This window comes from Oenanthe melanoleuca, unplaced genomic scaffold (assembly GCF_029582105.1).
Source record: "Oenanthe melanoleuca isolate GR-GAL-2019-014 unplaced genomic scaffold, OMel1.0 S328, whole genome shotgun sequence".
NCBI lineage: Eukaryota > Metazoa > Chordata > Aves > Passeriformes > Muscicapidae > Oenanthe > Oenanthe melanoleuca.
This window is the reverse complement of record NW_026612977.1, coordinates 1-21,111: the sequence shown is the minus strand read 5'-3', so window position 1 is coordinate 21,111 and position 21,111 is coordinate 1. Positions and strand designations below refer to the sequence as shown.

At 48.0% G+C, this 21,111-nt stretch overlaps 1 protein-coding gene and 1 long non-coding RNA gene across 4 annotated transcripts; both read left to right on the top strand.

Moving 5' to 3' along the window:
• Positions 1–1,254: 1,254 nt before the first annotated feature.
• On the top strand, positions 1,255–7,049 carry LOC130266903 (uncharacterized). Of its 2 annotated transcripts, XR_008843009.1 has the most exons (5): positions 1,276–1,487; positions 2,387–2,523; positions 4,292–4,467; positions 5,309–5,455; positions 5,873–7,049. It is a non-coding gene; the product is annotated as an uncharacterized LOC130266903 (long non-coding RNA). The 2 variants fall into 2 exon arrangements; XR_008843010.1 differs by lacking the exon at positions 2,387–2,523 and having other exon boundaries at positions 1,255–1,487.
• A 1,605-nt stretch (positions 7,050–8,654) lies between these two features.
• Positions 8,655–13,175, top strand: LOC130266902 (olfactory receptor 14C36-like). 2 transcript variants are annotated; one of them, XM_056516170.1, is made up of 3 exons: positions 8,655–8,828; positions 10,762–10,966; positions 12,167–13,175. In XM_056516170.1, exons 2-3 carry the CDS (start codon positions 10,771–10,773, stop codon positions 13,120–13,122), a joined length of 1,152 nt encoding a protein of 383 aa, XP_056372145.1. In that variant the 5' UTR covers positions 8,655–8,828; positions 10,762–10,770; the 3' UTR covers positions 13,123–13,175. The 2 variants fall into 2 exon arrangements, with proteins under 2 accessions (XP_056372145.1, XP_056372146.1); XM_056516171.1 differs by lacking the exons at positions 8,655–8,828; positions 10,762–10,966 and adding an exon at positions 11,807–12,042 and having other exon boundaries at positions 12,167–13,169.
• Positions 13,176–21,111: the final 7,936 nt, after the last annotated feature.

The following is a 21,111-nucleotide window of genomic DNA, read 5'->3' as shown; positions in this document are numbered from 1 at the left end:
GACAACCTGCTCCTCACCCCCATCAAACCATGGCATGATATCTCCCACCTGGTGCTGACCACCCAAAATATAAAAAACCTCATTAATTTCTCTTCATAATAAAAATGTTATTTAATTTTAAAATTATATTTTCCTTATTTGTAATATTACTATTCTATATTTTATGACCTAATTTTTATATTTGTAATAAAAAATACATTATCAGCAACCAAAAAAATTATTGGTCATTGCTTTAAGTAAAACAATTCCCTTCCATAATTGGTTATTTATTTCTCCCCCTTTAAGATAATTCATAATGTTTTAGTCATTTTTTTTCATCCTTTTTATCCTCTTTTTTCCACACAGGATCAGGGTGGGCACTTCGGGGTCCAGGGAGACATTTCTGGGGCACATTCAGGGCAGTTTTGGGTCTGGGGAAGAATTTTGAGGGACAGGAGGACACTTGGGGGGCATTGAGTGGGCACTAAGAAAGAACTTGGGGATCCTAAGGGAATGTCTGGGCTTCGAAGCGGCACTTGGGGTTCCAGGGATGCGCTTGCAGCTCAGGGAGGGGAATCTGGGGTCCTTCGGGGTGGGGGGGAACTGGGGGGGCTCTAACGGGGCTCTCTGGGGCGCGGGGCATGATGGGAGTTGTAGGCGCAGGTATAACACAGTTTAATTGGGCCGTGGGGCATCATGGGAGCTGTAGGCTCAGCTGCAATGTCTCTCGGTATGGCGCGGAGCATGATGGGAGATGAAGTCATGGCTGGAATAGCACTCTATGGCACCGCAAGGCGTGATGGGAGCTGTAGTCCCGGAAGTGATTCTGACAGAGCTTTTGCGGGGTCTGGGAGGGCACTTGGGGGACACTTTTGCCTCTGAACGGCAACTTCAGGTCCTCAGGGAGCAATGTATACATTTCGGGAGTTCTTGAGGGGACCTTGGGGAGCTCTAACCAGGCTCTTTAGGGCGCGGGGCACAGCAGGAGTTTTAGGCACGGGACTGTGTTATGAGGTGCTCTGAGCTCGCGGGGGATGGCAGGAGATGAATTCCCAGAAGTGCCTGTAATGGGCATCTGCGCGCTTGGGAGCATTCAGGGGATTCGGGGACGTTTTTGGGGTACCCGAATGGCCGCTGAGGGGACACTTAGGGATCCTGGAGTTTCTGGAGGACATCAATTAGACATATGGGGGGAATACCGGGATTCTGTGGAGCGCGGGGCATGATTGTAGTCCCGGCTCCCGACAGGCTCCATTGGCCGCGGGGCATGACGGGAGTTACAGACACAAAGGAAAGATGGCGCCGGCTCAGGGCTGCCCGCCCGAAACACCGATCCCCGGCCTGAACCTCCTGGGTGGCACCTCGGGCTGGCACACGCCTGAGGAGTGTGTCTGTTTGCAGTGGGGAAGATTAGGAGTTTTGGGTTCCTTAAAAAAACCAAAAAAACCAAAAACTGAAAACCCCCACTTTTCGTGACAAACCCATTCTCCAAGCAAAGCAGGTTCCAGGTGAGTGAGGACAGACAGGATGGGGTTGGGGAATGTGGAGCAAGGCTGTCCACGCTGGGTCAGACCTCAAGGCACAGCTTGTCTGAGCAGCCAGACCTCCTGAGGAGAGACCCTGGATCAGTATCAATCACAGAACGCTGCAATCATGTCTGCTCTAATGAGAACACTATTAAAATACAGCATTTAAAATGGAAATTTGTATTTCTCAGAAACTCTTTGAAATATTTCTCCATGACTATCATAGGAAAACTTCCTAATGAAGTGCAACAGACCAGAGGGAAATCAAGGCAGAGTCATGGTGTGTTAGGAAACCTCTCAAGATCTCCAAGTCAGAATCAATCAAATAAAAGTTTCCTAAAGTTGTAATGGGTCCCACTGAGGAACAGGAGTGAGAAAGTGTCCCCAGGTTCCAGTTAGAGCAAAAAATTGGAGGCAGAGGTTGCAGGTGGGGACAAAGAGAAGACAAGTCTTGGTGCCCTGGGGCACAGCAGGGTCTGTGCCACCAAGGGCTGGGAGGAGACACCTTGTCCTGAGCCACTGGGGCCTCTGGCACAGCCCCAGCAAGGCTGGCCACTGTCACCCCTTGTCCTGCCCTCAGCATCTCCCCCACATCCCAGTGGCCTCAGGGATCTGCTGGGACCAGTCCCTGGGGAGCCTTGGTCAGGAATGGCCCTGGGGGCTCCTTCATGCTCCCAGGGACTGCAGGTTTTTCAGAGGACTTTGGGTTTTGCTTTTGCCTTGGAGCCTCTGAGAGCTTTGTGCAATCATGGCCTCCAATTATCTGCTTTAATTAGTCTCTTGAGAGCCTTTCTCAGTAACAACACTCAGTGGGGCTCATTAATACTTCAAGGTACTTCAGTTTTTTAAGGTACTTTTCTTTTTCCTTTCTTCTCTGAGAGGTTTTTGGGCAATCATGGCCTCCAGTTCTCTCCTCCAAGGAGTCCATGAGGAGCCTGTGTTGGGGATGGACCTTAGTGGGTCCCATTAATGCTTTGAGACACTTTGGGTTTTTCTTCTGCCTTGGACTCCTGGAAAGGTTTGTGCAATCTCCTCTGTGGCCCTGACATTCAAGGGCTCAGCACCAAATCCACCACAGGGCTCATTTGGAAAAGCAAACCATGACAAACATGACAAACCATGGCTCTGCCTTGATTTCCCTCTGGTTGAGAACATATCCAGCAATTTTTTAGATTCAGTATTTTGGCTGCTTTTATCTTTACATTTTCATCACAATTTTCATGACTAATCCCTGGTTATACTCTAGAGATGTTTCCAGCAAACAAAAATTCTGCCTGATTATCCAAATACAATTTACAGACTTCAGTAGTAATGTAGTGACATGGTTTTCATTCTTTTTCCTCAATCTCATTTTGGTTAGGAACAATAATTCTGTTGTCCAGAGAGCTGACACCTGTTTAATTCCACAATAATGTCCCCAAGGTCCTTTTCTGTTCAGCTGTCCTGTGCTGTCTGTGGGTGACAAGGCTTGGTGGGTCCTTTCCCCTCTGGCTGGAGAGGTGCCTGGTCCCAGTTCCTGAGGGCACCCAGGCTCCTGGATGGGATTTGTGTGGAAGTGCCTCAGTGTCACATCAGCCTTCACATGGAGCCCTGTGGATCAGAGCATTTTCCAAAGAGATGTTGGGGCAAACAGGGAGATTTGGTCCTACAGGATCTGTAAAACAACATCCCATAACATCCACTTGTTCTGGCACGGAACACTTGGCTGCAGGGACATCCCATCCTTCTCACCCCGGTTTCAGGATTCAAACAGTGCTGTCTTTCCCCAGAGCTGTCCCTTCAGCTGGCCTGGGAGGGCATTTGGCCCCTGCACCCACACTAGGACTGGTGCATCCAAACCCTTTATCTCCATGAACAGCAGTGATTTGCGGTGGATGGGTTTTTTTTCACAGTTGTTTTAAAAACTGCAATATCAATAATCATGCTACCCTGCCATGAGATTTATTAATCCGATTGTTCACTATTGTTTAACAGAATTACTTTAATTTCTCCTTGATAATCTGCACCAATTAGTCCTCCCAAGACATAAACACTTCAAGGCCAAGCTCGAGTGTGTATTTATCAAGCCAAAGTGTCCTGGAGGAATCTGAATTCCTATTCCAGTATTGATAGCTCTCATTTGTTTCTGATTTATCCTAATTAATTGCAATGCATAAAGGTCCAGCCCTGCAGCCTCTGGAGGGGCCCTGTCAGGGGCCATCACACCCAGAATAATTTCCCAGGCAGTCTCACTGTCCATGGCTGTATTTTCAAACTGGATGCAGCCATGCACATCCAGGGCGTTTACATTTTTCCAGTGGGCCCATTGTTAAGGGTATGGAGCACATCTGTGAGGTGGGATTTTCATTGCAATAAATTCCCATTTCCTCAGTTTTCAACTGCTCTTTTAACAACCCCTTCATCTGTTCAATCAGTACTGCAGGTTGTGGATAGCCTGGTATATGAAAAACCCCAGCTGTCTTACTCACTTTATTTTTCACAAGAACAGACAAAGCATTCCCCATCCTAGTGTCAGGATAAAACCCTATAAAACCAGCCAGTTTTATCCTTTCCTCTTTCATTCGTTGTATACAATCTCACAGAGTTCACCAGTGATGTCTGTGTCCTGGCCAGTCATTTTGCGTAGAGTATAAAGTGTTACATGCCTGAGCAGCCAAAGCTAAAAAACAATTAGTATGCGGAGCATTATTTTACAATGTCATTTTATATATATGTGAAAGTATGTATATTTAATTTTTGTTATATATATAATTCTTTATTATATTTTTACTCTTTCCTTGGCACAGATAAATCCTTTGTGTTGCTCCATGTTGTAGCATTTTGACAGCAATCGTTCTCTTTGTTGGTGCTGTTTCTGGGATGCTGTTAACAAAATTCATCCTCATCTGATGATGATGCCCACCCAGCAGCTCCATCGCCAGTACGGCCAGAGCCGGGCAGAGGCGAGACCTCGGCAGGATGGGTGGGGGCACGGACAGGGCAGCCCCCTCGGGGCCGGGGGTGGGCCGGGGGCGGGCTGGGGGCATGGCTCAGTCTGGGAAAGGGAGGAGAGAGACTGGGAGAAGAAGGGCTGGTAAAGCATGAAATGGAGACAGAGAGTGTGCGGGACAGCGAGCGAAGGAGAGGAGAAGCAAGAGGGAGTCGACAAAGTCGCTTCTTTCGCTTCTTTTGCTTCTTTTGCTTCTTTTGCTTCCTTTGCTTCTTTCACTTCTTTCACTGTAGCTGCTCCTCCCGCCACTGCTGCTGCTGCTGCTACAAGTGAAGCGCCGGGACCATTTGTCTGCTTGTCTGTGTGTCCGTTCCCTGCTCACCCCCACGCCGAGCCCTGCTCTCCCCATTGCCAGCCCCTGGGTCTGTCCAAACACAGGAACTTCGCTGTGTTGAGCCAAGATCCAGAGTCTTGACTCCTGCACAGTGGCAGAGGAATCCCCTTGGTTGATGCTCTGTTTTGTTCCTGCTGGGGCTCAAACACTATCTGAGCACATTCCCTGAATGCAGAATTTGTACCTGACCCAAGCACTGCACTTGTGTCTCCAGCATTCCTTTTCAAGAAAAAAAGGGAAAGGCAAGAGGGTAGCTCATGGTATTTTACGGTGTCTAAAACTTGACAAGTCATAGATCTTAGAGGTGAGATCCATTTGGAATTAATGGGATGGAGAAGTAGTGCAAGATGGAAAAGGGGAGCATAAAATATAATAGAGTAAAATATCTTGGATTGTTTCTTTCCATTTTCATTTAACTTCTTTATAGCTGTTTTCAGTTTTCCCAGAATCTTCTCTACAGTCATTTTTACTCTTTCCAAGAACCTTTCCTGGAGGATGAGGTGCAGCTTCTCTCACAAGATGTGCCACCAACTGAAGAATGACTCTTGCAGCAAAGCAGGACAAAAGTTTTGAGAACTTGACAACTTGTTCTTTCCTTTCCTTGTGAGCTGAAGAACTGTGCCATGGGTAAGGTTTTCATTGTTACTGTTCTAACCGAAGAAAACAGGAGATGGTACCAGGAATTGTTATGGATTGCAACCCTGACTGAATGCAGAGAAAGAATTTCCAGAGCCTGCAGGCAGAAGTGTTGTGTGATAATCATTCCAACACCCCTGTGGACATCTTGAAAGTGATCTAGAATGTGAAAATGGGCTGACAGAGAGAGTTTGTTTCTGTGTTTCTGTTAGCTGATTCTACATCTCTTGCACTGGCGTAAATCAGAAGTACCATCAGTTCATGAAAAGCACCAGAACAAGCTGGACCTCTCAGTAGATGACTGAATGAATCTGAAAAGGAGAAATGCAGGGAATGAACTTTGTCTGTAAGAAGAGTAGTTTTTCCTAATAATTTCCAATTCATTCCCTCTGCTTTTGTCCTGTATAGCAAGGCTATTTGCATGCCATGAAATGAGAACCCTGAGCTTGTGGAACTGCCTGAAGGATGCCCTGTTCCTCTGCAGGACACTCAGGCTGAAACAGGAGCCTGGGCCCTCTCTGGGGAAGCCTCCTCCGAGCTGGAATTTGTGCCGTGCTGGGAGAGGAGGAGCAGGGGAGAAGGCTGGGCGCTGTGTGGCAGGAGCAGGAGGTTTGGGCCGCAGGACATTCCGCCTGCGCCGCTGCCCCGCAATGGGCGGCCGTGCCCGGGGCTCTGGGCCCGGCCCCGCGTGCGCTGAGCTCCCGACACTGCGGGAGCTGCCCGGGCTGGGCTCAGGATCCTGCTGGGGCTGGGCAGCAGGCTGGGCTCCCACTGGGACCAGCAGCAGCTGGAAATACCTCTGGGCATCTTCATTTTCTGCTGCTGCTCAGAAGGTACAGTGAAGCGAGGAGAAAAGTTCTGGTATCTCTTTGTCCTGGTGGATTTTTTCATTTTATTTGACACTCCAGAGGCAATTTCTGTGATTCTATTTCAGCAGCACCATCAACAGGGCTGTGTTTGAGCACTGCCAATGGGGCCTGCATGTCTTTAATTCTCCTCGACTTTGTGCTCAGGGACTTGTGAACATTTCAAATCTGCAAATCATGATGCCTGTGACAAACAGCCCAAGTTTCCTGTCACAAAAGCACTCTGGGTAACACTGACTGAAAAAGGCAATTTTAGTTTTTTGGATTAAATTCAAGTGGCAAGCAGAAAAGGGGCAAGGGCAGCCATGATTTACAATTCCTGAGGCAAAAGCAACTAAAGCCTCCTGCTGTCACCTCAGGGTGAGTAAAACAGGGTTGAATGTGGCGCTGGAATCCAACCCTTTCTCTCTCTGAAGGTTGGGTCAGGGCAGCACCAGCGGCCCTGAGGAATCAGGGCTGTGTGTGGGTGGTTGCTGCTCTGCTCCAGAATTCACCTGCAAAAAGCCCTTGGGAGCGAGGCAGGAGCAGGTGGGAAGGGGCCGGTGCTGCTGCTACTCCTGCCCGGGAGCCCCGGCTGGGCCGGGCCAGCGCCCACTGAGCTGCGGCTCCTGCTGCTGCCAGAGCCGGGCGGGACTGGGGACAGGGAATGGACACGGGGACAGCAAAGGCCTTGGGCAGGACTGGGGACAGGGAATGGACACGGGGACAGCAAAGGCCTTGGGCAGAAGTGGGGACAAGGAATTGACACGGGGACAGCAAAGGCCTTGGGCAGGACTGGGGACAGGGAATGGACACGGGGACAGCAAAGGCCTTGGGCAGGACTGGGGACACGGAATGGACACGGGGACAGCAAAAGCCTTGGGTGGGACTTGGGACTGGGAATGGACACGGGGACAGCAAAGGCCTTGGGTGGGACTGGGGACAGGGAATGGACACGGGGACAGCAAAGGCCTTGGGCAGGACTGGGGACAGGGAATGGACATGGGGACAGGGAATGGACATGGGGACAGCAAAGACCTTGGGGCTGCAGGGATGTTCACACTCGAGCAGCGCCAGCACAGAACTTCAGCCCACAGTTAACCCCGAGGGAAACGCTGGGAAAGGCTCCATTGCAGCCTTTCTTTACTCGTCACTGTGAAGGGAACAAAATAAAAGGGGAACAAGCCGGGCCTGATCGCTTCTCTTTTGGGAGGAGCCATGAGGGGCCATGAGGGTCTGTGAGGGGCCATGAGCTGCTGTAGGAGGCTGTGAGGGGTCCTCAAGGTCTGTGAAGAGCAATGAGCAGCCATGGGTGGCTGTGAGGGGCCATGAGAGTCCATGAAAGGCTGTGGGAGGCTGTGAGGGGCTGTGGGAGGCCAGGAACCTCATGTTACCAAGGGTCCATTGTGACACTGCAGAACCAAGAAAACTAATGTTGGAAGTTCAAAGGGTCATGGAACCAAAAGTCCATTGTGATATTGTGGGCCCTCAGGGAGCCATGGAGACCATTATGGCACTTTGGGACCCATTGGAGCCAAGGGGCCATTGTGACACTGCAGGGCCTTGTATGACCAAGGGGTCATTGTAGCACGGCAGGGCCTCATGGAATCAAGGGGATCGTAGTGACACTGTGGGGCTCTGTGAGACCACAGGGACATTCTGACTCTGTGGAACCAAGGATACCATTGTTACACACTGTGACACCAAAGGGCCATCGTAGAAGTCAGGGAACCAATGAGACCATTAGGACATCACAGGGCCTCATGGAACCAAGGGGCCATTGTGACATTGTGACCATGGAACCAAGGATACCATTGTGACACTACGGGACATTGTGGAACCAAGGAGGCCATTGTGAACAGGGGAACCTGTTGATACCATTATGAACTTCAAGTTCTTGTGACACCAAAGGGCCATTGTGGAACTGCAGGGCCTCATGGAACCAATGAGACCATTGTGCCACTGCAGGATCTCATGGAATCCTGGAGACCATTCTGCGACTCGGAGGCCTCGTTGAATCAAGAGGCTTGGCAGGGCCTCATGGAAGCGAGGAGACCATTCTGGCACTCTGAGTCTGCGTGAAACCAAGGGACCATTGAGACACCACAGGGCCTCATAGAGCCAGTGCAACCATTGTGACACTGCAAGGTCTGATGGACACAAGGGGCCATTGTGACACTATGGTCCCCCATGGAATCAAAGGGCCAGTGGGACACAGCCAGGTCGTGTGGAACCAAGAGGCCATGGTGATTCTGAGGAGCCCAATAGAACCAAGGGGCCATGGTGACACTACAGGACTTATGGAACCATGGAGACCATTGTGGTACTCTGAGACCTCTTGGAACCAAGGGGCCATTGTGTCATTGTGCAGTCCTATGAAACCATTTTGACACTGCAAGGCCTCAGGGAAGCAAGGGGCCATTGTGCCACTGCAGAGCCAAGGAGAACATTGTGATATTGCTGGGCCTCATGGAAACAAAGATCTGTTGTGATACTGTGGGGCCTCATGGAACCAAGGGGTAATTGTAAAGCTGCAGCGCTTTAACGATCCAAGAATATGGAACAGACCTTGTTGACTTGGCCTCCTGGGGCCAGAACTGGTCCAGCTGACCTGGGCATGTTGAGAGTTCCTTCTCATCTGCCCCTGAAATCTTAAAGTTCCATGCTTTCCTTCCTGTGGGAAAGACCATTCTTTCTCCTCCATGTGCCCAATGGCCGAAATTGGGATACCTCCAAATTTCATTATATCCTTGGATTGTTCCCATCTGAAACCTGCCAGGACAGACAGCTCTGTCTGGCCATGGTCTCATAGGAACAACATTGCATCTGCCTTTAAAACACTGGGGGACTGTGCTTTTCTCCCATGGAATGAAACATCTTTCATGTCCAGGCGTAAATGGCCAAATGAGAATCTGTCTCTAAAATTCCTTGTATCCAAGGATAGCTCCCAGACAAAAGCTGCCAGGAATGTCTAGGTTCCCATGGCTTCCTAAGGGCCAGGTCTCATCTGCCTTTGGAACATTGGGGCCCTATACTTTTCTTCCTATGGAAGAGAGCTGTCCTTCTTTTCCAGATGCCCAGGGACAAAACTGGGATTTGGCCTCCCAAATTCCATCTATCCAAGGATTGCTCCCAGACAAATGCTGCCAAGACAAACAGGTCTGTCTGGCCTTGGTCTCCTTGGGACTGCCTCTAATCAGTCTTTGAAACACTGGGGCTCTGCCCTTTCCTTCCTGTGGAGAAGAATTGTCATTGCGGTCCAGGCACCCATGCCTGAAATGGAATTCCGCCTCCTAAACTCTACATATATCCAAGGGTTTCTTTCAGACAAAAGCTCCAATGACAGACAGGTCTGGCTTGCCTTTGCCTCTGATCTGCCTTCAAAACCTGGGGTTCTGTGATTTCCTTCCTGCAGAGAAGAACTGTCCTTCTTGTCCAGGTGCCCAAGGCATCAAATCATTGACCACTACATAGGGACAAAGGAGCTCTGTGCTCAGGGGAGTGAAGACTGAGGAGAGTGGAGGAGAGCCCTGAGAGAGATGGAAGGGTGGTTTCAGGGATGGTGGATCCTTCTGACATAGTGGAAAACAGCCAGAGAAAAAAAGAATTAATGCCAAGGGCAGCTGGGATGGTCCAGAACGGACAGAAGGAGAAAGGAATTTCTCTCCCAGGCTAGGGCTGTGGTGCAACACGTCCCCCAGAAGAAGTCTGGGTCAGCCCAAGGCTTTGTGTGGCCAGGCAGAGGCAGGCAGGACGCAGAGCTGTCAGCAAAGGAAGGGCCAGCGAGGTGGGGCAGCCGGGGGATGACGACAGCCTGCAGGGACAGAGGCGCAGGGCATGGACACCGTAGGACAGCCTGGGCTGCAGAGGGCACAGGGATGGGCAGCAGCTGAAAGGCCCTGCCAGAGCCAACTGCTGCAGCACTTGGGCCATGGCTGCTGGCCCTGGGCCTGAGGCCAGCAGGGGACAAGTGAGCCTTGCTGTGCTGGGGCCTCATTGCCTCCTTGTCCCTGCTCAGCAGCCTGGCAGGGGCCGCCCCATGGTCCTGCCCTTGGCATTGCACATCCCCAGAGCCCAGTGGCCTGGGAAGGGCCCTGAGCAATGAGGGAGGGACAGGATCTGCCTTGCCAGGGGCTGGGGCTCAGCCTTTGCCCTTTGCATTCCTGAAACACATCCAGTTTTGCTGAGCATCAGAGACACTTTTCCCTTGTTTGTCCCACCTGTTATCCCTGCCACCAGTGTTCTGCTCTAACAGGAACCAAGGGACACGTTTTGAGTCCTATCCCTCAGTGGGAACCATTAAAACTTCAAGAAACTTTGGCATATTAATTTGATTTTGAGATCTTTAAAAGTTTTTTTGAAAAACACTCTCTCAGGGACTGAATGTGATTTAAAAAAGAACAAACTCCTGAGCAGGTCATTAAAGTCGTTGTGTTGTGTGTCCTGGCACAGAGGGAGATAATGGCCACCAGGAAAAGCTTCAAAAATACATTTCTGCTGAGGAGCAGCTCCTTTCACAGCCCAGCAGGGCTCAGGGCACTGCCTGCAGGCACTGAGGGGACAGGAGCCAGGCACAGACAGGCTAAAGGCAATCAGCACTGGGAAGACATTGAGCTGAGACTTTACTTGGGGAAACATCTTCACAGCCCTGGACATGGTGAGTCTGTGGGTGCAGGGCAATGTCCCCTGTGCTCCTGGAGGGATCTCCCGGAGCCAGCACAGCCCACAGCCTGGGGGATGTGTCAGGAGGACTCTCCCAGTTTCTCTGAGGCACAGGAGGAAGGAGGAGGATGTGCTGCAGAGCGGGGCTGCCCTGGGCACCGTCAGAGGGACAGGGCAGGACGGCTCCTGCTGCCAGGGACGGCTGCAGGGTCTGAAGCTGGGCCTGCAGCCAGGGCTGCCCAGGGCTGTCCTGCAGAGCAGCTCCTGCAGCCCTCACGGCTCTTGGCCAGCCCAGGGCATGTGCCACCTGCCAGGGACAGCTCTCAGCCTGCCTGGCAGCTCCCCATGGACTGTGGGGAGAAGTTGGAGGTGGAAGGAGCCACCCCCATCAGGGCAGATTCCTCCTGCTGTGGAGATGGTGCTGCATGGCCAGGGCTGCTCTCAGCTTTCTCCTCAAGGGAAAGGAAAGGGGCTGTCAGGTGTGTCTATGTCACTGAGACTCCTGCACTGTCCAACTGGGGACCAGCAAATCTGCCTCAGATCTCCCTCACAAAGTGCCTCCTCACCCTCCTCTGCCTACAGACAGCAGCAGCAGCACCGTGGGCAGTGCCTTGAGCTGGGAGGGGTCTGCAGGGCACAGCTGAGCCCCCAAGGCTGGGCTGGGCTCTGGCAGCACTGACAAGGACAAGGCTTGGAGAGAGAGAATCAGCTCCCAGTAGGAAAAATTCCAGGCAGCAGAGAGCCAGACCAGTCTGGATACCCTCCCTCTTGAGGTGCTAGGGAAAGAGAAAAAGGTTAAAAGACTGACTTTTAAATTGAAGATTTTCCAGAAGTCCACTTTATTTTTCCAGCACATTTTAAGTTTGATTACCCTGAAATAGAGGGAGGTGTAATGAGCCAAGTGCACCTGGGTGGGACCAGCAGGTCTGAGTACACTGGGGCACAGGGAGCTGTTTTCCCTCTGGGCTCTCCAAAGTTATGCTTACAGAAATGCTGATGATGAGAATTTTTGCCGCCTCTGAGAAAGGGGAAGTAACTCAAAAGCACTTCCTGGCTGCTTTTCAAGATGAGGTGAGCTCGAAATTTAAAAATTTAAGTGAAACTTTCCCAGAGAAAGAGAAGGAATTTTGAGTGAATTCTTAAGAAATTAGCATAGGATTGACTTTGTGCAATTTATCAATGCCTTTTTTTCCAGTGCATGATGCCCAGAGACAGCAAATGTCCAACAGCAGCTCCATCAGCCACTTCCTCCTGCTGCCATTGGCAGACACGCGGCAGCTGCAGCTCCTGCACTTCTGCCTCTTCCTGGGCATCTCCCTGGCTGCCCTCCTGGGCAACGGCCTCATCATCAGCGCCGTAGCCTGCGGCCACCACCTGCACACCCCCATGTTCTTCTTCCTGCTCAACCTGGCCCTCACTGACCTGGGCTGCATCTGCACCACTGTGCCCAAAGCCATGCACAATTCCCTCTGGGACACCAGGAACATCTCCTACTCAGGGTGTGCTGCACAGCTGTTTTTCTTTATGTTCTTCATTTCATCAGAGTATTATCTCCTGACCGTCATGTGCTACGACCGCTACGTGTCCATCTGCAAACCCCTGCACTACGGGACCCTCCTGGGCAGCAGAGCTTGTGCCCACATGGCAGCAGCTGCCTGGGCCAGTGCCTTTCTCAATTCTCTGCTGCACACAGTCAATACATTTTCCCTGCCCCTGTGTCATGGCAATGCCCTGGGCCAGTTCTTCTGTGAAGTTCCACAGATCCTCAAGCTCTCCTACTCACACTCTTACCTCAGGGAAGTTTGGCTTATCATGATTAGTGTTGGTTTAGGATTTAGTTGTTTTGTGTTCATTGTTTTCTCCTATGTGCAGATCTTCAGGGTTGTGCTGAGGATCCCCTCTGAGCAGGGACGGCACAAAGCCTTTTCCACCTGCCTCCCTCACCTGGCTGTGGTCTCTCTTTTCATCTGCACTGCAGTGTTTGCTCACCTGAAGCCCCCCTCCATCTCCTCCCCATCCCTGGATCTGGCAGTTTCAGGTCTGTACTTGGTGGTGCCTCCAGTCCTGAACCCCGTCATCTACAGTCTGAGGAACCAGGAGCTCAAGGTTGCAGTGGGGACAATGATGACTGGATGGTTTAAGAAACAGTAAACTGCTTGCCAATTTTTGCAAATCACTTGTAATAAAAGTAATCTTTGATATTTCTTGTTGGATTTGTTATGCTGTTTCTTTTTTCTCTTATTTTTTTTGTTGTTTTTTTTGTTTTTTGGGGTTTTTTTTGGTTGTTTTTTAATATTGTCCATAATATTATAAATAAAGGTCACTTTTTTCTACCCTTTCTCATTTTGTTTCCCTCCAGCTTTGCTGTGGTCACAGACTGTGTCAATGAGAAGCTGTTCTCTCAGTGGCTTTAAATGAACTAAAGGATCTCCCAGGAAAGTTTTCTCTAGAGAAAACTTTTGTTCCCTTTTGTTCCCTTCTCTGGAGCTGCAGCAGCAATGTCTGTGTGCAGAGCTGGGGGCAGGTCAGGGGTGTCCAGCAGATTTGCTTCTGCTGGCCACACCATTCCTGATCCAGGCCAGGTGCCATTGGCCTTCTTGGCCACCTGGGCACACTGCTGGCTCATGTCCAGCCTGCTGTCCATCAGTGTCCCCAGGTCCCTTTCTGCCTGGCCACTCTCCAGCCACTCTGTCCCCAGCCTGAAGCACTGCAGGGGTTGTTGTGGCCAAAGTGCAGGACTTGCACTTGGTCTTGTTTAACCTCATCTTGTTGGATTTGGATGCTGCATCCAGCCTGTCCAGGTCCCTGGGCAGAGCCCTCCAACCTTCCAGCAGGACCACACTCATACCTGACTTTGTATCACCCTTACACCATGAGGCCCTGGATTGTCACAATGGTCTCCATCATTCCAGGAGGCTCCATAGAGTCACAAGGGCCTTTTGGTCCCATGGAGCACTACAGGGTCAAAATCGTTTCCTTCACACCATGACTCCCCTCAGTGTAACAACGGCTCCTTGGTTATATGAGGTGCTGTAGTGTCACAGTGGTTCCACGAGACCCCAAAGAGTAACACTGGCCCCATATTTCCACAGAGCCCTGCAGTGTCAACACTATTGTCACACAAAGTCCCAAAGTGTCACAAAAGTCTCCTCATTCCTACAAAGCCACACAGTGTTAAAATGGTTTTTTGGATTCCATGAAACCCCAGATTGCCACAATGAATCCTTGATTAGATTTAGCCCCACACTGTAAGAACAGCCCTCTTGCTTCTCTAAGTGCCACGCAGTGTCAAATCATCAGAGAATCACAGAATTAACCCCGTTGGAAAAGACTTTTGAAATCATCAACTCCAACCTGTGACCCAAGACCATCTTGTCACCCAGACCACGGCACTCAGTGCCATGTCCAATTTCTACCTTAAACACCTCCAGGGACAGTGACACACCCATCTCCCTGGGCAGCCCATTCCAATTCCAAATCCCCCTTTCGGTTGTTATAAATGGATATTGGATGTGTTTGATTTTGTCCAATTAATCAAACCACAAAGTTAAAATTAGCAGTAAATTATTAATAATAGCAATTGTATATAAATGAATACAATTAAAATATATGAGTTATATAAATTTGAGTAAATACAAAGTTTGCAAGTAATTTGAGTATAATAGAAGTCCAATGGTTCAGTTGAATAAAGCGTAAGCAAAACTGGCCGGGGGTACGGGGAGGGATTCTCCCTTCCGTGTGTACCAAATCAGTCAAGATAAAATCTCACTTATATACTGTTTACTAATACATATTAATACAGAATTTTCTAGAAAGCTCCTCCTAGTTTCTATTCCTAAAATCTCTGTCACTATATTGTGCTGTGCATGTGTCACCAGTGGTCAGGGGCCTCTCCTCCTTTCGGGCTCTTGTTTCCGATGAAGGCTCTGGGTCTTCCTCAGTGTTCACTGTGTGACCTTGCAGGTACCGCAGGCGCACTGAGCTTAGAGTTATATAATAAATATATATTCCCACAAGAGGCCTCACTCCAGTGACCAACTCTTTGGAATCATCCCAATTTGGCCCAGTTCAAGGTCGAAAACCTATTTCTAGCCACTTGTTCTTAGACCTATACCCTTCCTATCCTGCCTCCCACCTAACATCTGGAGGACGAAATTTTCTGCTTTGTTTAACCATTTCCTTTATCTGTTTTTGCCGTATTGCAATTCAATACAATTATTGATTAATTATAATGCCACAATTTTGCCAATATTGTTACAATTTAATTAGCACGAATCACGTATATAACAAAACCAAAGCGTGAATGTGACATCGTGGGCCTTCATGGAATACTGGAGACCACTGTGACACTTCAAGGCCTCGTTCAATTAAGGGGCTCTGCAGGACCCTGTGGAAGCAAGGGACAGTGACATTGTGACACTGCAAGGCCTCATGGAAGCAAGGGACAGTTGTTACACTGTGGGACCCCAAGGAAGCAAAGAGCCAGTGTGACACAGCTGGGCCTTGTGCAGCCACAGGGACATTGTGATCCTGAGGAGTCCAGTGGAACCAAGGGACCATTGGGACACTGCAGGACTACATGGAACCACAGAGACCATTGTGACACTCTGCAGCCTCATGGAACCAAGGGGACATTGTATCATTATACTGTCCTATGCAACCAAGAAAACCATTTTTACGCTCAAAGGCATCATGGAGAAAGTGGACCACTGTGAAATTACAGGACCCCATGGAAACAAGGGGCCAGTGTGACACTGTGGGACCCCATGGATCCAATGGAACAGGTAACAGATGTGGTTGGCTTGGCCTGACTAGTCCAACTGCCCTTGGCATGTCAAGGGTCTCTTCTCACATGCCCCTGAAACACTGGGGCTCTGGACTTTCCTTCAAATGTAAAAGGACTCTTCTCCTCTATTTACCCATGGCCAAAATGAGATTCTGCTCATTCAAAAGTTCCATATATTCAGAGATTGTTCCTAGACAAAATCTGCCATTGCCAACAAGTCTGGCTGCCCTTGGCTTCCTGAGAGCCACCTCTCACCTACATTCAAACTCTGTGGCCATGGGCTGTGCTTGCTATGGAAAAGAACTGTCCTTCCCACCCAGGCATCCATGGCCAAAATTGATAATTCTCCTCCATGCAAGGTTTTCTTCCAGTCAGATAAAGATGCCAGGACAGACAGGCCTGGCTGGCCTTGCCTCTGGTGGTCGCCTCTAATTTGCCCTGAAATACTGGGGCTCTGTGCTTTCCTTCCTATGGGGAAGAACAGACCTTCTCATCCACATGCTCATGGCTGAAATTGGGATTCTGCCCCAAAATTCTGTATATCCAAGGGTTGTTCCCAGATGAAAACTTGGCAGGACAGATAGGTCTGGTTGGTCTTGGCCTTGGCTCATCTGCCCATGAAGCACTGGGGCTCCATGCTTGCCTTCCTTTGGTAAAGAACCATCCTTCTCTCTATGTGCCCATGGCCAAAATTCCAAATTCTGTATATCCAAGGGTTGTTCCCAGACAAACCTGCCAGGACAGACAGATCAAGCTTGCCTTGGACACTGGTGGCTGCCATTCCTCAGCTCCTGAACACTGAGGCTCTGTGGTTTTCTTCCTGTGAAGACCATGATGATATTGTGGGGACCTTGTGAAGGGGGCATTGTGACACTTCAGGGTACCATGGAGCCAAGGGGCCATTGTGACACTGCAGAAGCAAAGAGAACATTGTTACACTGTGGAACCAAGGAAACACGGAACAGGTCTGGCTGGCCTTGGCCTCCTGGGGACTAGCTGACAGGTCCAGCTGAATTTGGCATGCCGAGGGTCACTTTGCATCAGCCCCTGGAGCACTAAGGCTCTGTGCTTTCCTTCCTATGGAAAAGAACCATCCCTCTTTCCAGGTGCCCATGGCTGAAATTGGTGTGATGCAGAAGCAAAGACTCTCCAACTAGTTAAAGTTAGAAAGTGGCATGGTTATTACGATGCCAAGCACACCCAGGAGAAATCTTCCACCAGGATGTGCAAAGTACATGGGGCTCTTGCCTTCTTTTATCCACAAAAGTCTTACATAATAATATAATTACCTAAGACGTCTATACACATGCATTACCTAACACCGCCTACTCCCACTTTGTATTAAAATGAGCTCAAAGTCCTTTTACACTTGTTCAGTTCTTTCCTTCAAATGGGTTGTTGGATGTTTGAAACAGTGGTCTTCTAAGATGAAATCAGGGAGTCTTCCTCGCCATCACCTTTTCATCTTTGTCCTGTTGCTAGGTTCTTGGGCCTCTTGGCCATAGTTGAAGCTCCCAACCAGGTTCTGACTGGTTTCAGGGTCCAGGTGCAGTTACAGTTTCTTCACTTTAACAATATCCCATCTACTTGTCCTGACACAGCAGCCAAGCAAGTGATTTATTGTCTTAATTCTACTGGCTCAGCCACTTTCTACATTGCTTCTACTATAATCATTATATGTATAACTTCTATCTTTCAGCTAAGCTCTTAACCCTTTGACTTTTGCTTCCTTTACCCACTTTTTCTCTAGAGTTAATAAATTATTTTACTAATACACAGACTCTTCGTCATCCAACCAAGTCATACAGTAAGTATTCTTCAGGACTGTACCATAGGGTCTTTACAGTGAGGTCAGGGCTGCTACTCTTTGCAGGATCCTCCAATTCCAGATGAGTACCGCAACAGATAAAACCAAACTTATGCTGACTAAAATAAGCAGAACGACTGGATGAATATTAAGTATACCAGTTGCCTTCAGTGACCATCCAAAGAGTTCATCCCACCAGTGATGGCTTGCCTCTTGTTTTATTCTTTGCAAAACTGTGCTGATTTCTTTTGCATCATGATGGACAGTTATTAAAACCTTTTCTCCATTCTCCTTGATTTCCTTTAAGATTTCATCTAGATCTGGATGTCTTATTAACAGTTTTACCAGTGTAAGGTTCATGCCAATGGGTGTGGGTGGCAGATGGTGGTACATACTGTAGTTGGCCTTTATTAACTGGTGGGAAACAACTGGTACTAAATACGTAAAATCACATCCAATAATATTAATATAATTGCAGATAGAAAAATTTGAGTGGTTTTTAACAGGTACATATTTGTTCTCATTATCTACTCTTAGTAAGCACAGGCAGTTCTTAAACACACACAGCCTTGGCCAAAATATATGAACACAGTCTTTTGAATGATGTCTGGATGGATCTCAAAGTGACACAGACCTTGTTCAGTATCCAGGGATATGTCCTGGGCATCAGTGGCATTGCTTTCACAGAGGAATCCCTGTTGTTTTAGGGTGACACGAGATTCTGCATTTACAGTCTCTCATTTCTTGTCTACCATCCGGGCCCACGCTCTGTGTTCAGAGGGGTAGAGTACTGTCCCTTCATGGTTTAATCCTAATGCAATGATAGGTTGGATAATGTAAATTGAGCCACTCCGTATAGTGAGTACAAAGGCAGTGGCCACATTAATGACAGAGTCATAAGTCCACCAGGACTGCAGGTTCCTTTCCTTTCCAAATTTATTTTCCAAATTTATTATTAATTATCCAAATTTATTTTTTATTATCCAAATAAATTATCCAATTTATTATTCCTTTCCAAATTATTATCCCATATGGCTTTTCACATTTTGATTGGAAAAATGCCTTCACTTCCCTCTCTTATGACTAAAGTGACTATTGACTGCATCCACAACTGTGCCTGTATGCAACTAAGAGGTAAAGGCACATTATCCTGGGCTGTGCCAAGTATTTTCATTATTAGTTTGCGGTCTTGATCTTCAGCTTCTCTTGAATTTGACAATACCTTTGAAACTTGCCACTGATTGGCTCCTAATGCTAACAAAGGTGATTGTAAGGGCTGCCTCATTTTTGCCAAATCACTAGTCACAGTGGCCAGTTTGCTCATTAATATTTCTGAATCAATTCCATTTAAGACTCTTAATCCCATACCTACTATTCCAGTTACATCTCTTTGTGTTCTGACTTTAAAGTGAGTCTGCTTCTTCAGGCTGTCCAACCCTCAAAGGATGTTTTCAGAAAAGGGGAACATGCTGGCTGAGTTTTTGAAATGTTAATCTGCATTAGCAGTTCAACATGCTTGAGACACCATTCTGAGTTAAACAGCAATTGCTGCTGTCCCACAATTTTTACCACATATGGTCCAATTTCATAAATCTTTGGTTCAGGCTTAAGTGGCATGGTTAGGGCTCAGATGGTCTGGATTTTTAGTGTCTGTTTTGATAAGGTTTCATCATTCCAAGGTTTAACACAGACTTGAGTTATATTGTAATCAACTTGAAAAGCCTCAGCTTCACACCCCTCTGTTTTAAACCAAAATATAGGACAGTCAGTTAAGCATGTGTCACAACATTCTTTACCAATTTAGGCAAGTTTTATTCCTTGTTGGAATCCATCCTGGACAAATACAGATTTACAACCCAGACATCTTTCCCTGTCCAGACAGTTGTGTTTCTGATTTGTAACTCCTGCCACAGAGACTTATGAGAGTCATAGCCAGAAGCTCTTCCCCAACACAAATAAACACCAGTCACATCATACATGGGAGGTCTTGAACTGATGTCTGTTGTAGCCATAGCCATGACTGTGATCACAAAATCCACAGCTTTCCAGGTTACACCTGATTGATTCTGGCTAGGAATACTTTTCCGGATCGTCACAAGCAAAACCAACATTTTCACCCATGATCTTTTAATTTTTCCCAAGTAAGCTTTATCTTTAGCTCTTTATCACCCAATGTTTCTTTCCAAGGGACTTCTGGAGCCTTTTTCACTTGGGTATGGTGAATCCAGGTGCTCTGTTCTTTGATCTTGATTACAGCAAAAGTGGTGAGAAGCACTTGGAATGGTCCTTCCTGCTGCGGCTCCAAAGTTTTCTCTGCAAGGGACTTAGCATACACATAATCTCCAGGCTCTATGTCTTGTACTGGCCCATCTAGTTGTCTGCTTCGAGCCCCAGCCACGTGTTTCTCAATTTCTCTGAGCTGTTTGTTTAGGGCCACCATGTATCTATGTAGGGTTTCTTCCCTTATTTGGGTTGGTTTTTTGGTTGTATCCCATACGGTCTTCTACACAGTATCTCAAAAGGGCTTAATGTTTCTTTTGTTTTTGCTTTAGTCCAAATTCACAGTAATGCCAAAGGAAGAGCCTGGGGCAAGGGCAATTTTTCTTCTTGTCCTAGACTTATAATTTGTTGCTTGATCAAGTGGTTCATTTTGTCTCTATTGCCACTTGACTGAAAGTGATATGAGGTAAGGCATTCTCAATCTATGCCTAATTGGTGGCTAATTTGCTGTAAAATTTGTGAAATAAAGTGTGGTCTTCTGAACTCCAAAGCAGTTGCTCCATTTATCATAACACACTCATCTGTTATAGACGTTAAAGCTTTAGTTAACACCAAGTATGTTGCTCCAATATCTACCAAAAATTCCATTTTCTTTTCTTTGTCCCCTAACTTGATTATAACCAGAGAGTCTGTCAGGGAAGGACTAAAGCATGGTATTATTTCTTGTAGCAATGCTTTGGTTACCTCTCCTGCTTTGGAAGTTCTGGAAGGAAAAGCTTCTGGCCACCCTGGAAAGGTATCTGGAGTACTAGTAAATATCAATACCCCCCTTTTTCTTGGAAGTTCTGAGAAATCAATTTGCCACTCTTGTCCAAGCCCATAGCCTTTTCCAATTTGCCCAAGCTTTGGCTTGGGGATATTTTTGGGCTTAGTTTGGAGACAAAGACTACATTGTCGGGTCACTTGAATGACTGTCCCCTGTAAATTTCTGGCCATAATTCTGTCCTTTAAATAATTGTAAAAAGCATCTACTCCCCAGGGTGTTAGTGACCATAACAAATAGGCGGGGATGACAAGTTTTCCTTTTCCTTTCCCTGTAATCTCCCAGCCCTCCTGATTATAACTTCCCCTTTCATGCCTAATAAGCTTTCAGTAGTAACTGAATATCAGCACAACCAGGTCTGTGTTGTCTAATTTTAAATCTTAATCACTTAGAAGTGACTATGGGATCCCTCTATTAGCCTTACTGTCCTTTTCAATGGCCAATACCAAGGGATTGGAGGGGGGTCAGATGCCGCAATCTCTCTGCCACTTGGGATGATTCCTG